Genomic DNA, 13580 nt, shown 5'->3' on the forward strand with positions numbered 1-13580 from the left:
CGGCACAGACTTTATTGGTTACAGAATCTCACACGTGGGCCTCGTGTAAAGCAACATGCAAATTGAAGCGCACAGCGCCTTCTACTCTCTGGCTAATGGAGTTTTTCTTCAGTTAATTGGAACAACTATTTGCCTGATTGTTGTTTTCTTCCCAAGGAACTAAGGGCTGGTATGTTTTTATTTTCTTTCTTTTTTTTTATGTGTCCCACACGTGATAAAATATTCTATGCATTTAAAAGTATTTTAATAAGGATCATTTCCTGTTTTAATCACTGAAATCTACTTTCGAAGGCCTGCTTTGGTAATCAGGACAGCCCACCACAGCTAGCAGTTTAACTGTACCAGGAAAGCAGAGGCATGGAACTTCTCAAGCGAAACAATGCCCGCTTTCCGGTTCCCCAGCCCGACCGCCCCCTGTCCGGCCAGTTGTTCTTTGTGCAGGCAGGCTTCTGCTTATCACATCGGGGCATGCATACATGGTCAAAGACAGCTGTGGTCTCCAATTTCGCAGCTTGTTCAAAGAAGATGAAACGTGGAGTCTAAGCCTCTCTGCAATGGCTTCCCTGAACGCTGAAGATAAAACACCCACAGAGACCCCTTTGAGAAGCTCACCTTGATGAGCTGTGCTAATAGCACAGGGTGACTGCTCCCTCCCTGGCTCAGGACAGCCTCACCAATGGCTTCACAGTAATGCAGGGCCTGGGATGCCAGGCCATAATCTGCCAGACGGGAAGCATAAAGGAGCTTATACACCTGCAAAGAGAAACCGGGCCAGTGATGAGTCCATCCAGGCAGGAGAGGGGGAGAGAAATGGAGATAAGACTTCTTGGAAGTCAGCTGACTGCCAGCTTCCGCTCACTCTGGCATCCAAATAGCAAGGGCCCTGTGCCATTTGGGGCAATTTATCTGTATATGGGCACAACTCCAAATCCAGCCTACATACAGTTCCTGCATTATGGAGAAAAGGAATGGGGGGGTCACATCAACGCATCTTCCCATGCTCCATTGGACAGGCAGCCCTTTTATCTAACAGTACACATCACAGGGAGCCTGGGCACATGAAGTACCGTCCCAGGCACAAGGGTCCACATGAAGATACAAAATGAGACCCTCTGCAAAGGGCGTTGAGTCCAGACGGAAGCGCAGAGGAAATGCAGGAGTGGGCAGGGGCCTTCAGAGAAGACGCTATAGGGCGAGATCAAATATGATGCTTCTGGTGTAAACAAAACCGATCCAATCCAAGCCCATACTAGGTGTGGGACATTTGGGCTAGTTCCCTTCCTTTTCTGTGACTCAGTTCCCCCATTATGGCATGAACAATACCACCTATTTCTTTGAAAGCTATAAAGATAAAATGAGGTGATTCACACAAAGTACTTAGAACAGATGGTGTGCACAAATGAGCTGGGAACATACCAAACCCTCTGAGCCTCAATTACCTCTTTTGCAAAAGGGGAAACCCCATAGGATTAGAAATAATATTCAAGACGCAAAGTATACAATGCTGAGTATGGGAAACAGTCAATAAAAATAGCTATGTTATGATTCTCAGCCCAGAGCAGTGCCAACAGAGTTTGTGGGTAGGATAAATGAAGAAGAAAGAGAAAAGAAACCAAAGTGCCTGTGCAGAAGCCATGTAGAAGAGCAGTTAGTCCTGTGAAAACTCTCAAAGAAGAGAAATTAAATGGGCTATTTATTTACAATACAGTGATTCATTCCAAGGTTGCATGTTTTGTACTGTTATGTGTTGCTATTATAGCTATGTTCATTCTCAACAGCAGGCACTGAAGGACATCCAATCATTAGAAAAGGTCTCTGATGTTGCAAGATATTTCGTTACACTGTGTAAAGATGTGTCGCTGTGACTGGTTTAATAAAAAGCTAAATGACCAATAGCTAGGCAGGGAGACTACATAGGACTTCCAAGCGAAGAGAGGAACTGGGACGAATCTAGGCACCCAGAGGAAGACACCAGGGGTCGCAGATAAGTCAGAGATAAAGAATGAAAGAAATATAAAAAGTCACACGGTAGGATGTAAATTTGAAATTATGGTTTAATTTAAAATATATGAGCTAGTTGGAAATAAGTCTAAGCTATAGGCTGAGTTTTCATAATTAATAAGGTCTTTATATTATTATTCGGGAGCTGGCTGGTGGGACAGAGAAAGACTTAATACATATAGTACCCAACATGGGTATATATTTCCCCATAGGACCTGAGAAAGTTTAAAAAGCAAAGTTCCAAACACACAAACATGGAGCCAGACATGGCTTGCTAGTCTCCCAGTCTCTCAGGCAGGCCACAGAACACACAGATGTGGCTCCCGGCTGCTGCCTGCAGGCTGCAGCACCATGCACTAAGCTGAACCCATGCAGGGCTGACATGCAGTTTAAGATTTATCTCACATGGTCAGAAAACACTGCAGGCACTTAGTAAAGCCAGTCCAGACACAGAAAACCTCTAAAAAGGTACGTTTTAAAATGTGCTTAGATTCTAAAGAAAGAAATGAAAATGTGTATAGGCATTAAAAAATAAATAGTTTAAAAAGTCAAATAAAGTCTTTAAAGAAAAAAATAAAGTAATATAGAAAGAATAAGCCACATAAAATGGGAAATACATAGCATGTCTGGATCCTGTATGTTGCTTTATTGACTTTGAAATTTTTTTAAATGCTAATGAACAAAGAAAAACAGTATCTGCTGAGAGAGATTGGATTATGAAAACTGCTAAATTAAACCAACCAATAAATATATTTTAAGAATGCCTTAACTTCAAAATGAAAGTCAAAAAATATATTGTACTGAGGGAAGAAGTTTTGCTTTTGTTTCTACAGGAAACAAGAAGTTATGGCTTTCTTCAAAATTAATGAAGATCAGATTTGATTGGGGGAGACCTCCTAAAAATCTAAGCTACAGACATAAAAAAGAAACCAAGACAGATTACAGGATAGGTGATGTATATGCTGGTCCCTCTGCTATGGGAACAGCTCTGAGACTGGGTGAGACATGATAAATCTTGTTGGCTACAGAGTCTTCATGACTCATTATCACACGCCATCCTTTCAAATGGCATGGACAGAGGTTTGGTTATACAGCCCAAACAAACTTATACAGTTGGCAGATATCTTTTACCTTCTTAAGCATAAAACAAAAAATCATCTCTGTATGGCTTGTGTATAACACACAGTCCATACTTATGTTAATGCAAATATGTATATTACCTTTGAAATTTTTCAGAACAAGGGTATTAGACACCAATGAAAATGGGTGGCCCGGGTGATCCAGCCTTTCATAGTGCCTCTGTTGCAGTTTCCTCAGAGTTCTGCAATCACAACAACTTCAAAGCTGCTAGCTGAGATGGTCCAGCCTCATAAACTATTCTAGCCAGGACTTCAGATAAGCCTTCCACTTTCCCATCATATAGAGATTAGACAACAATGTTATAGCTAGTTTTCTTAGGACTTCACCATTATCTCAATTTTCTCAGGGTCGCCTGGAGATGCTGTTGGCCCCCAGAAAACAGGTAACAGTCTCGAGGACACAATGTCCACATTCCCAAGAAGTGGGGTGAGTGGTTTTGGGTCATTGTGGGTTATAGGTATTTGTCACTGGTTAGGGGGATTGGTTACAAGTTGCTATTGGTCATGATTGGGAGAAAAGCTGAACAAAGGAGATTAGATTCAGGAATCTCTTTCTGAAGAGTAAAAGGGGGATACAGTATAAAAATGATGGGATAAAAGGGTGAATTGTTGAGCCTACTTTTGAACAACTACTCATCTCAAATATTTTCTGTTGGTATGGATTTTTGTATGTTGACACAAATTTAAGGCTATTTTTGCTATACTGTATATATGTTTCTACTCTTGTTTAAGGTATTATATCTATACAGCTCATTTAAAGATGTAATGTAAAGTTTTAGTTCTTGAAAGCTATTTAGAATAATAGATAAAAACAGGTTGGTAGTTAGTCTTCTATAACAGTCAAACTTATAGTTATGCTATGCATGTTTTCAGGGTCAAAGAGATATATTTTAAATAGATAAGTGGTCTTCAAATACTTCAAAAAAACCTACAGAATATGTCATTTAAAATGTTTTGATAATAAGGCTTTTCATGACAGTGAGACATATCTAATCTCCATATGGAGTTTTCTTTCATTGTGTGTGTGGCAAAACTAGTCATTTGGTCAAGAAATTACCCTTGCCTCAACTGCCAACAGTATACTGTACAAATTAGACAAGCAGGACACAAAGGAAAAAGACTGAACTTTGCCAAGACAAGGTGGGACAGTTCTTCAAAATTGCTGCTTCATAGAAAAGTATGTAAGATATTCCAGGCCTGTAGACCAAATACAGATGCCCCAACAGTACAGGGAAAACTTAGGTGACTGTCAAAGCAGCCAGATGATTCTGTCATTTCTATAGTTTTGTAAGTTGCTTTCTCTGCACTTCCTGTTTAGTCAGGTAATATTATCTCTTTCCTGGGTCTCTGATGGAGTTGAAGATGAGATACTTATAGTTACAGTTTTCCTTGTTACCAAAATTCAGGAAAAAAACTTGCATAAGAGATGTAAAGTTTATAAGGTGGAGAAACATAAAAGTTTAAATTATTTATCTAAGAAAATGTTTTTAGGTCTAAAACTATAGTTTTGGGTTGCTAATACAAGTAATGATAAAAAGTGGTTTAAGTATAAAACTTTGAACTTGAAAGATAGGACAAATGATAGAGAATTTTCTCTAAAGTTGCCAAATACAAATGGGCTGGACATTGTAAATGTAATTGCTACCTAATAATTGTTCTTATTAAATATAGTTTTATTGTGCTAGAGTTAAAACCTTTCTTTTTATTTAGACAAAAAAAGAAAATGTTGCAAGATATTTGATTACACTGTGTAAAGATGTGTCACTGTGGTTGGTTTAATAAAAAGCCAAATGGCCAATAGCTAAGCAGGGAGAGTAGGTGGGACTTCCAGGCAAAGAGAGGAACTGCAGATAAATGTAGGCACACAGAGGAAAATGCCAGGAGTCACATAACAAATCAGAGGTGCAGACGGAAATAAAGGTAAAAAGTCACATAGTAGAACATAGATTTAAAACTATGGATTAATTTAAAATATAAGAGCTAGTTGGGAATAAGTCTAAGTTATAGACCAAGCTTTCATAATTAATAAGAAGTTTCCGCATCTTTATTTGGGAGCTGACTGATGGGACAGAGAAAGACTAGTTACACTCAGGCCTGAAGAGGATGCTCAAGGCAGAGAAGAAAGGTATCTACCCATAAAAAGGAAAGAAAACAAAGAGTAGTGTCTAGTAAATGTGAGCTGAGAGCCTTGGAGCCAGGGCTGTGCCTAGAATAGTCCTGTCCCAAGCACAGAAACAAACTACCTCAGTTTTAGGCCAGTTTACAGCACAGGCTCTAGGAAAGCTTACACTCCACACCAGCAAGAAAGATGAGAAAAGGCTACTAGGTGCCAGGTCTCAAACTCATGGGAGATCAGACTGGGGGCAGAAGCAATGCCAGCAGCAGTCACTATGGACAAAAGAAAACAACGAGACGTCAAATGCAGGCTGAGACGAGAGAACAGAACTTGGCAGTGTGCTTGCCACTTGCTCAGCTTAAGCCCTAAGAGGGAGGAGATAGTTGACCCAGGACAGAGCAGGAGGGGGCTCCCAAGGAAAGAGGCCTGGTGAGGAGGGGAGAAGCTGAGCAGCCAGTTGAAGAGGAGAGAGAGGACGTGCTGGACAAGAAGAACCCAAGGCAGCAGGAGCAGAGCAAGGCAGAGGCAGAACTGCAGCAAGATTTCCATGTGTCCAGAGTGAAGCAAAAAACCTCCAGCAGAGACCACCAAAGGGTTTTACTTTAATTTTGTAAAATTCAACCTTCCAGGGACATGGGGAGGGATCCTAAGTCTTCCCACACTGAGGAAAAATGACTTGGCCGGAGGTACCAGATGCCAAACAGCAAAGCTGAAAACCTGGCTGCCCAGAACTAAGCTGACGGTCCCTTCCGGGTTCAGTTACCTGGAAAGAAGGGATGAAGGACTTGGGGCGGCCCAGCATCTGGCAGTACTCGAAGATTTCTGTCCTCTGGATAGCCTCGGTTGTTGCAAACTTCAAAAACTCTTGACTAGAACCAGGAAATAACAATTACAAAGGTAAGATGGGGTGCTGCTCACAAGCATCTCCAAGAGAAGAAAAAGACTGGGGACCCAAGGCGGATACACTTCCTCCTTGCCCTTCATCCCCTTAGGTTTGGGGAAACAATGAAATGAGCGCTGTACCAGCTGTTCCTAAAGAACCTGCCCGTGGGAAGGAGGTCCTGCGGCTTCCTTAGTAGCAGGTGGGACACTGCAATTCTCCCACCTTGACATACTGAAACCTAGCCTTCGGCCCGGGGCCTGGCACACCCCAGGAAAGGCAGATCAGCCCAAGCGCACCAGAGCAGAAGAGAAAGCCGCAGAGTTCAGGAGCCCCACAGACAGTCTGGTAGAGACTGAGCAGGACACCTGAGCCAGAAGAAAATGGCGGGTCTTGCACAGGAAGGCGATTCGGCCAATGAGAGTGAAAACAATGGTGACTGTGACGAGGGGCAACAAAAGTCTCGGTATAAATAATCCTCAGATTCCCTCCGTAGCTTGCCAGCTGCCACCAGAAATATTTCCAGAAGCTAACATATTTCCAGAAACTTCCCCAGGATTCATAGACAACAAAGAGGAGACATATTAACCCAGGTACCTCTACAGTCTTATTTGGCCCCGACATGAGAAGCTGACTATGCTGTCTGAGCCCAGACTCTCAAGAGAAGGGTCTATGAAGTGGGCACATTACCACAGTGGTAGAGGACACCAGCTATGAGTTCATCTGCTGCAGTCTGTCTGAACCCCGTGGTACCCTAGATGCCACCTTAGAGGAGGCTTTCAGTCTGTCTGTTCCCTGCTTTCCCTCCTTTATTTACCTTGTTGTTTTTTTTTTAAATATAAGGTAAATCTGTAACAAAAGAAACCGTGCAAAGGAACTGATGGTGCCACATCTCAGAAATGTTTTCTTATTCTCTGTTCAGACAGGTCGGTAGCCCCGCTGGCTGGCTAGCCTCCAACTCACTGTGTAGCCCAGGCTAGAACTGATCTTGCTATAATCCTCCTGTCTATACCTCTTGACTACTGGAATTCCAGGACCATAATACCATGACTGCTCAGAAATCCTAACTATCGAGAGAAGTGATAGAAAGATCCAGAACAGTGAGGGCCACCAGGACAAGTTTATCTATGTCGGCTCACTCCTCCGGGGCTCTGCGGTTCTCTCAGCATAAAAATCCTGATGTACGGCTCCCACACAACAAGTAACCAATGGGACAGGCTCCAAAGAGCTTGTGCTCACACTAATGCATTGAAGTAGTGTGGCGATTCCAAAGAGTAGGCTCTCAGAACAGGCCCAGGGCTCCCCAAAACAGACTACTTGTAAATTTTCTCTTTTCATTTTTCTTTCTATACTATCGCTGGTTGTGGAGCTAGGCTGCCACCCAGTGGCCATCAGGGTACAATACACACCAAAGGTACCGGTTCAGGCCCTCTGGTGGTGTGATGTGGCACCCTCTGGTCACCTTGCCTAGAAGTGTGCAGGAGATATAGAGGAAGAGCAGGCAGTAAGCTGAAATTTACACAAGAAAATGAATAGTGAAGCCCTGGAAACCAGCAAGGGCTAAAACAATCCAGGAAGAACATCTTTGCCATGCCCTTCCCCTGCAAAAGTCACATACCTATGGCTACTGCCCAGCAAGGCCAGATGGTCTGTCTTCACCGTGTAGTGGCCAAAGGGCACGTGAGCCGTGAGATAGCAGAAGTGAGATGCCTCCACAAGCCCTTTCCCAGCTGCAGGAAGAGAACAAGAACCCCGTCAGAAACCGCACCCTGTGGGGCCCAGCATCTGAGTAGAACAGAGAGAAATAAAGAGTGCAAAAACCTCGCGAGAATAAACCAGGGGCGTTCTCGTGGCGTAAGTCACAGACACGTCCGACCCGCTCTCTCCCACAGCAGCATTTTTGACTGAAGCTATTGCATTTCAATTCTCATCAGCCACACTGAGTGCTATCTCACATTCCCCTGATGGGTTTTTCTTTGAGAATTTTCTAAGAGTCATGGTCCTTCCTGAGGCTGAGATGTGAAAGGAGATGCCTATACGAAAGTAAAGTGGAACTTCAGAAATGGATTTAAAACATCCTCATGGGGTGTGACTCCTTGATCTGCTAAGGTTGGACAGCCAAACGCTTTTCCTGCACTAATAAAAATCACATCAATTACCAAATTGTTTCCTGATTTTTTTTAATGTTCTCCATACATTTCCACTGCCTTAAAATTGAATTAAGTAGGTGGTGACACTCAATCATCATGGTCACCTTAAATAGAATTGGAATAACTTAGGAGATCCACCCCCCTGGGTGTGCCCTTGAGCATGTCTCCAGGGAGGTTTACTGAGTAGGGAAGGCCTGTTTGTAGTGTAGGAGGAGCTATCCTCTAGGCTAGGATCTAGGGCTGAATACAAAGAGAGGGAAGGAGGAAGCAAGCTGAGCCCCATCACTGTCCCTACTTCCTGACAGGGAATACCAGGCCTCTAATCACTGCACACTGGGGCTGCAATAGACTGTGTTCCCTACGACTGTGAGCCAAAGTAATCCTTCTTTGCTTAAGGTTTTGCTGGCCGTCCTGTCATAGAAGGTGACTGATACAGCGGGCAAAGTACCAAACACAGAGTCCGATACCCAAAAAACATGGATGCCCTTTTAGTGAGGCAGCTGGGTGACAGCCATCACTTGTCACAACCTTATATGTGGCTGCTTCCAATTTAGCAGGCAATTATTTTTCGCAACATTCCACAAAGAACACCATGGTTTCTAAACTTCTGTCCAGACCAAATTTTCACAGTAGTGATCTGGAATATACTACAATCGTCAAATGCTTGTAAGGACACGTTTAGACAGATAATAGAAACAAAGGCAGAATCACCAAGGTAGTTTAGATATTTCCCATCTGATGGCCTTGGGCCACTAAAGGTCGTGAGACAATAGGAAGAGGCATGCCCCTGTGTTAGCTCCAGGTAAAGGAGTCTTACCTGTGGCGAGAAAGCTATACAGCAATGGCAAACAAAGTTCCCAGTGGGGATTCAGGGAAACAAATAATAAAAACCAAACAAAGCTGGCAAAGGGAATTCTGGGAAACAGAATTACACTATAAATGTGCCTTCCCTGGAGTTTCCTAACCAGAAAGACGGAGCCTCCAGAACCTGAGAGGCCTGAGCCAGAGATACGGCTCTCTGGAGTCTAAGACTCTGATGTCTGGCCCTGGAAGCTGGCCTGGAGCTGCCTAGAGAAGAGGAGATGCTGGTTTCTGCTCACCCAGGGTATCCCCCATGCTGACAATGGCTCGCTGGTACAACTCCGTGTCCCCAGCCTGATTTGACAGGATCACAGCCAAGTGGGGCCGCCAGTCTCCCCACTGTTTGTCTCCACAGCACTGAAAAATAATGATTTGCAGAGTCACTTAGCACAGCCAGGGATGTAGGAAAAGAAGGCCGCTGTCTATATTTTGGTACGGAGTTCAGGGAATGTACATTACACTGTCTGTGATGTTATTACTGTTAAGTAAGGGTTCACTCTGTATGAAGTGGCTGCCGTGTGGCACAGAACAAGCTGGTGGCACACATTGGTAAAACCAGCACTCGGGAGACTGAGAGGCCATCATGACTTTGAGATCTGCCTGGGCTCCAGTGTGAGAACCTATCTCTATCTCCAGAGAAAAATTAAAAAATGGAAAATCACATATATATATGCAAGCACACCCACATAAACACACACACAGAGACACATAAGCATACAAACACAGACTCACAGACACAAAGGCACACACACAAATGCAAACACACACAGGCATACACTCACACAGAGACACACACTCAAACAGAGAGAGACACACACAGAGATACACATACATACCCATATACACAGAGATACATATACAAAACACACACAGACACACACATGCACACTCATACATGCAGAAACATATATCACATATACACATAAAGACAGACACAGACAAACACACACATATATGTATATGTACACACACATATATACATATATATCAGTTATAAGGATATTGGGTAATAAATAAAATGACATATTTATTAACTGTCTTCACTTCAAATATCTAGAAACAAATTCCTCCCTACACCCAAAAAAATTCTAGTGTTTCAGTGAGTAAAGGAAAAATGAAGGCTGATAACCCTTGTCTCGTGAGTAGAGAAGGCCATGCTCAGCTGACAGAGAAGTCTTGGACTCCGAGTTGCTCACTGTCTTACAAGTAGCTGGGACTGCCTAGTCTTACAAGGCCCTTCCATACACAGTAGCTTCACAGGGCTGTTGTGAAATGTACTTCCTATTACTGCTGAAGGAAGTTTCAAGCAAGTTTTCAATATCCATTCAACTCCTCTCCACCCATTCCCTGGTGACAACGTAGTGGCCACACTCCATCAGGAAGCAGGAGAAAGCCAGCAGACCTGTAGAATTACTGTGTCTTTGGTCCATTTGGGGTTAGTTTTTGTATAAGGCAATAGACACTAGTCTAACTTTGTTCTTCTGCATGTGGACAACCAGTTTTCCCAGAAGCATTTGCTGAGGATGCTTTCTTTCCTCCAGTTTATGATTTTGGCGTGTGTGCCAAATATTGACTATGGTTATAGGTACTCATGTTTGGGTCCTTAATTTCATTCCATTGATCTAACATGTCTGTTTTGGAGGCCACTGTTATTTTATTTTTATTGCTGTGGCTCTGTAATATATCTTAAGATCTAGGGTGGTAATCCCTCCAACACTGTTCCTTTTGTTTAGAGTATTTTGGCCATCCAGGGTTTTATATGGTTTCATATGAATCTACTTTCTATTTTATAAAGAATGAGATAGAGATGTTGATGGGTATTGAATATGCAAAAGCTTTTGATATATTAGTCATGCTCACAATATTAGTTCTATTAATCCATGAACATGGAATGTATTCCCATTTTTAATGTCCTTAACTCTTTCTTCAGAGGTTTAAAGTTTTTGTTATAGAGCTTCTTCACCTCCTTTATCAGATTTATTCCTAGATATTTTATTTTCTTTGAGGCTGTCATGAATGGAAGTGTGTCAATGATCTCTTTCCCTGTACGCTTGTTGGTGGTGTAGAGAAAAGCTACTGATTCATGCAAATTGATCCTATATCCTATCACACTGCTGACCTTGTAATTTCTAGAAGCTTTCTGCTAGAATTGTTGGGATCTCTTGTGTATAATATCATGTCATCTGCAAATATGAATAGGTTCTCTCCATACAGAACAGCATTGGCTGTGGGTTTCTCTCCTGTATCTTTTATTGTGCTAAGAAATGTTCTCTGTAGTCCTACTCTCTGGAACTTTTATCATGAAGGCATGATGGAGTCTGACAAAAGCTTTTTCTGCATCTATTGAGACTTTTGTCTTTAAGCTCACCTGTGCAGTTTATTACACTAATTGACTTGCATACATTGAACCTCACCCTAGGCTACCCTCCTCGGAGAAGAACTTCAGGGGAGAAGAATCAATGAAGAATCAACATAATGTGATAAATTCTACACAGTCCCTGGATGCAGCCCAAGTCCTGACTCATACAGTGTGAGCTTGAGCAAGTCTTTAATTTCACTGAACCTTTGTCTTCCTCGTCTCGAGAATGGAGAACATCATTTCTACCTAACAGGACTCTTGGTGGCAATAAAATAAGACAGTTATATAAAGCCCATGACACAGTGTTTCACTCTGAGTTTGCACTTTAAAATTTCATAAAAGGAATGAGCACACATGTGCATGTGTACACTTACAAACATACACACACACACACACACACAAATGCAGTAGAGGAAGAAGTAATGTCCAAACCAGTCTAAACCAATCCTGTTATATAGACAGAGAAGAGAATTGACAGTAATTGCTAACACTTAGGATGCAGAACCACTTTGTAGTTATTTGGTGTTTATAGTCATAACAGGGAATAAATGATGTCTCACCCAGCTCCATATGACACTTGTTCCCTACCTATTTCAACAGCACAGCATAAATGCATATCGTGTATATCATAACGGTGGTCATAAGAAGTCATAGTAATATTAGTTTTAATTTACAACAATGGCTTAGACTATGAACCACACCCTGGGCACAATAATTGCATAATTCAGGGACATTGCTACTCTCAGTGAAACATATAAGCCAGGCCTCTTCTTGCTGAATCCGTAAGTACGTAACAGACAAAAAAAGAAAGAAAAACTTTCTACAAAAAGAAAATAATCTTGGAAGCCATCATCTCCCTGGTTTGGAGCAAGGAGCGGGGCATAGTATAAAGTTGATTGAGGGGGCAGGGAGAATTCATTAACTAATTTCCTTGATGAGATAGACATGCAAGCATGGTGACTGCCAGGTTCAGACATTCTTGTTCCTTTAATATCACAATAATTGCTTGGCCATCAAAATCTCCACAAAGAGAAAAACAATGATATTAAATAGCAGCCAAATTTGCCTAGCAGTAATGAACAAAGTCAAGCTTACACCTGTGATAAAACCCACATCAGTACATCCAGTAGACATGCCTCTTCCATGACACCACACATGTATCAGAAAGGTAGCCTTGTATTCAATGTGAGGGGCTAGGAAGTTCTCACACTCTAAGATCGAATACTGCAATGGCTCACCATTGTGGAGCCTTAGCTCCCTTACCTAAGAGCGGGGGAAATTAGCTAACTCTCCCTCATCACTGAGGCCCAATAGACCACAGGCTAATTATATCACTTTCTCCATTAGGTGCTTCCTGACACGGTGCAATTTCATTGCAGTGCTGAAGCTTCCATTCAGCTGAATCGTGCGTGAAGCTTACCCTATATTCCAAAATAGCCCATTGGTTTAATGGTGGGGGACAGAAGGCAGCATTTCTCTTGGCTCTGCTTTTCTTAGAATTATTCACAGCAAGAAGAACGTCAAAAAAGAAAGAGAGAGAGAGAAAGAGAGAGAGAGAGAGAGAGAGAGAGAGAGAGAGAGAGAGGAGATAAAGGGAAAAGTTAAATTCATTTTCATGAAAACCCATTGCTAGCCAAAACTCAAGCTTCAAATATAAGACATGGCTGTCAAAAGTGATGGAGATAGAATGGCAAAGCGTTGGGCAGGAACAGAGGTGATGAACTAATACTTCTATGCAGCGAGAACATAAAGCAACCATAAAAGAGCCCAGGGAGCCTGTGGTCTATTGGGCCTCAGTGATGAGGGAGAGTTAGCTAATTTTCCCTGCTCTTAGATAAGGGAGCTAAGGCTCCACAGTGATGCGTCATTGCAGGAAGAGCTCAGGCAAGGAATGGGGGAAATGTTAAAGAAACAAAGGCAAAAATGTTAGAACAAAAGAGCAAGAGACACTGGGGGAAACAATGAAGGACAGAGGACAGAGGCAAGAAAAGAGAAGAAGAAAAAACAGGGGTAGGCAAAGGAAGGATGGAGGAGGGAAAGAAAAAATGTTTTTAATTTGAGGAAAAAAGAAAAA

At 42.4% G+C, this 13580-nt stretch overlaps 1 protein-coding gene across 6 annotated transcripts in view; it reads right to left on the reverse strand.

The window, feature by feature from the left end:
• Positions 1-13580, reverse strand: part of Sec16b (SEC16 homolog B, endoplasmic reticulum export factor) — a 60524-nt gene that overhangs the window by 10230 nt on the left and 36714 nt on the right. For all 6 annotated transcript variants that reach the window (XM_087906376.1, XM_048421000.3, XM_087906378.1 and 3 more), the window contains exons 13-16: positions 9387-9504; positions 7755-7866; positions 6020-6125; positions 613-753 (exon numbers count right to left, since the gene is read on the reverse strand). In XM_087906376.1, coding sequence (XP_087762502.1) covers positions 613-753; positions 6020-6125; positions 7755-7866; positions 9387-9504 — 477 coding nt within the window. The remainder of the gene's footprint in view (positions 1-612; positions 754-6019; positions 6126-7754; positions 7867-9386; positions 9505-13580) is intronic.

This window comes from Myodes glareolus, chromosome 5 (genome assembly GCF_982192425.1).
Source record: "Myodes glareolus chromosome 5, mMyoGla1.1, whole genome shotgun sequence".
In the NCBI taxonomy this organism is placed as follows: Eukaryota; Metazoa; Chordata; class Mammalia; order Rodentia; family Cricetidae; genus Myodes; species Myodes glareolus.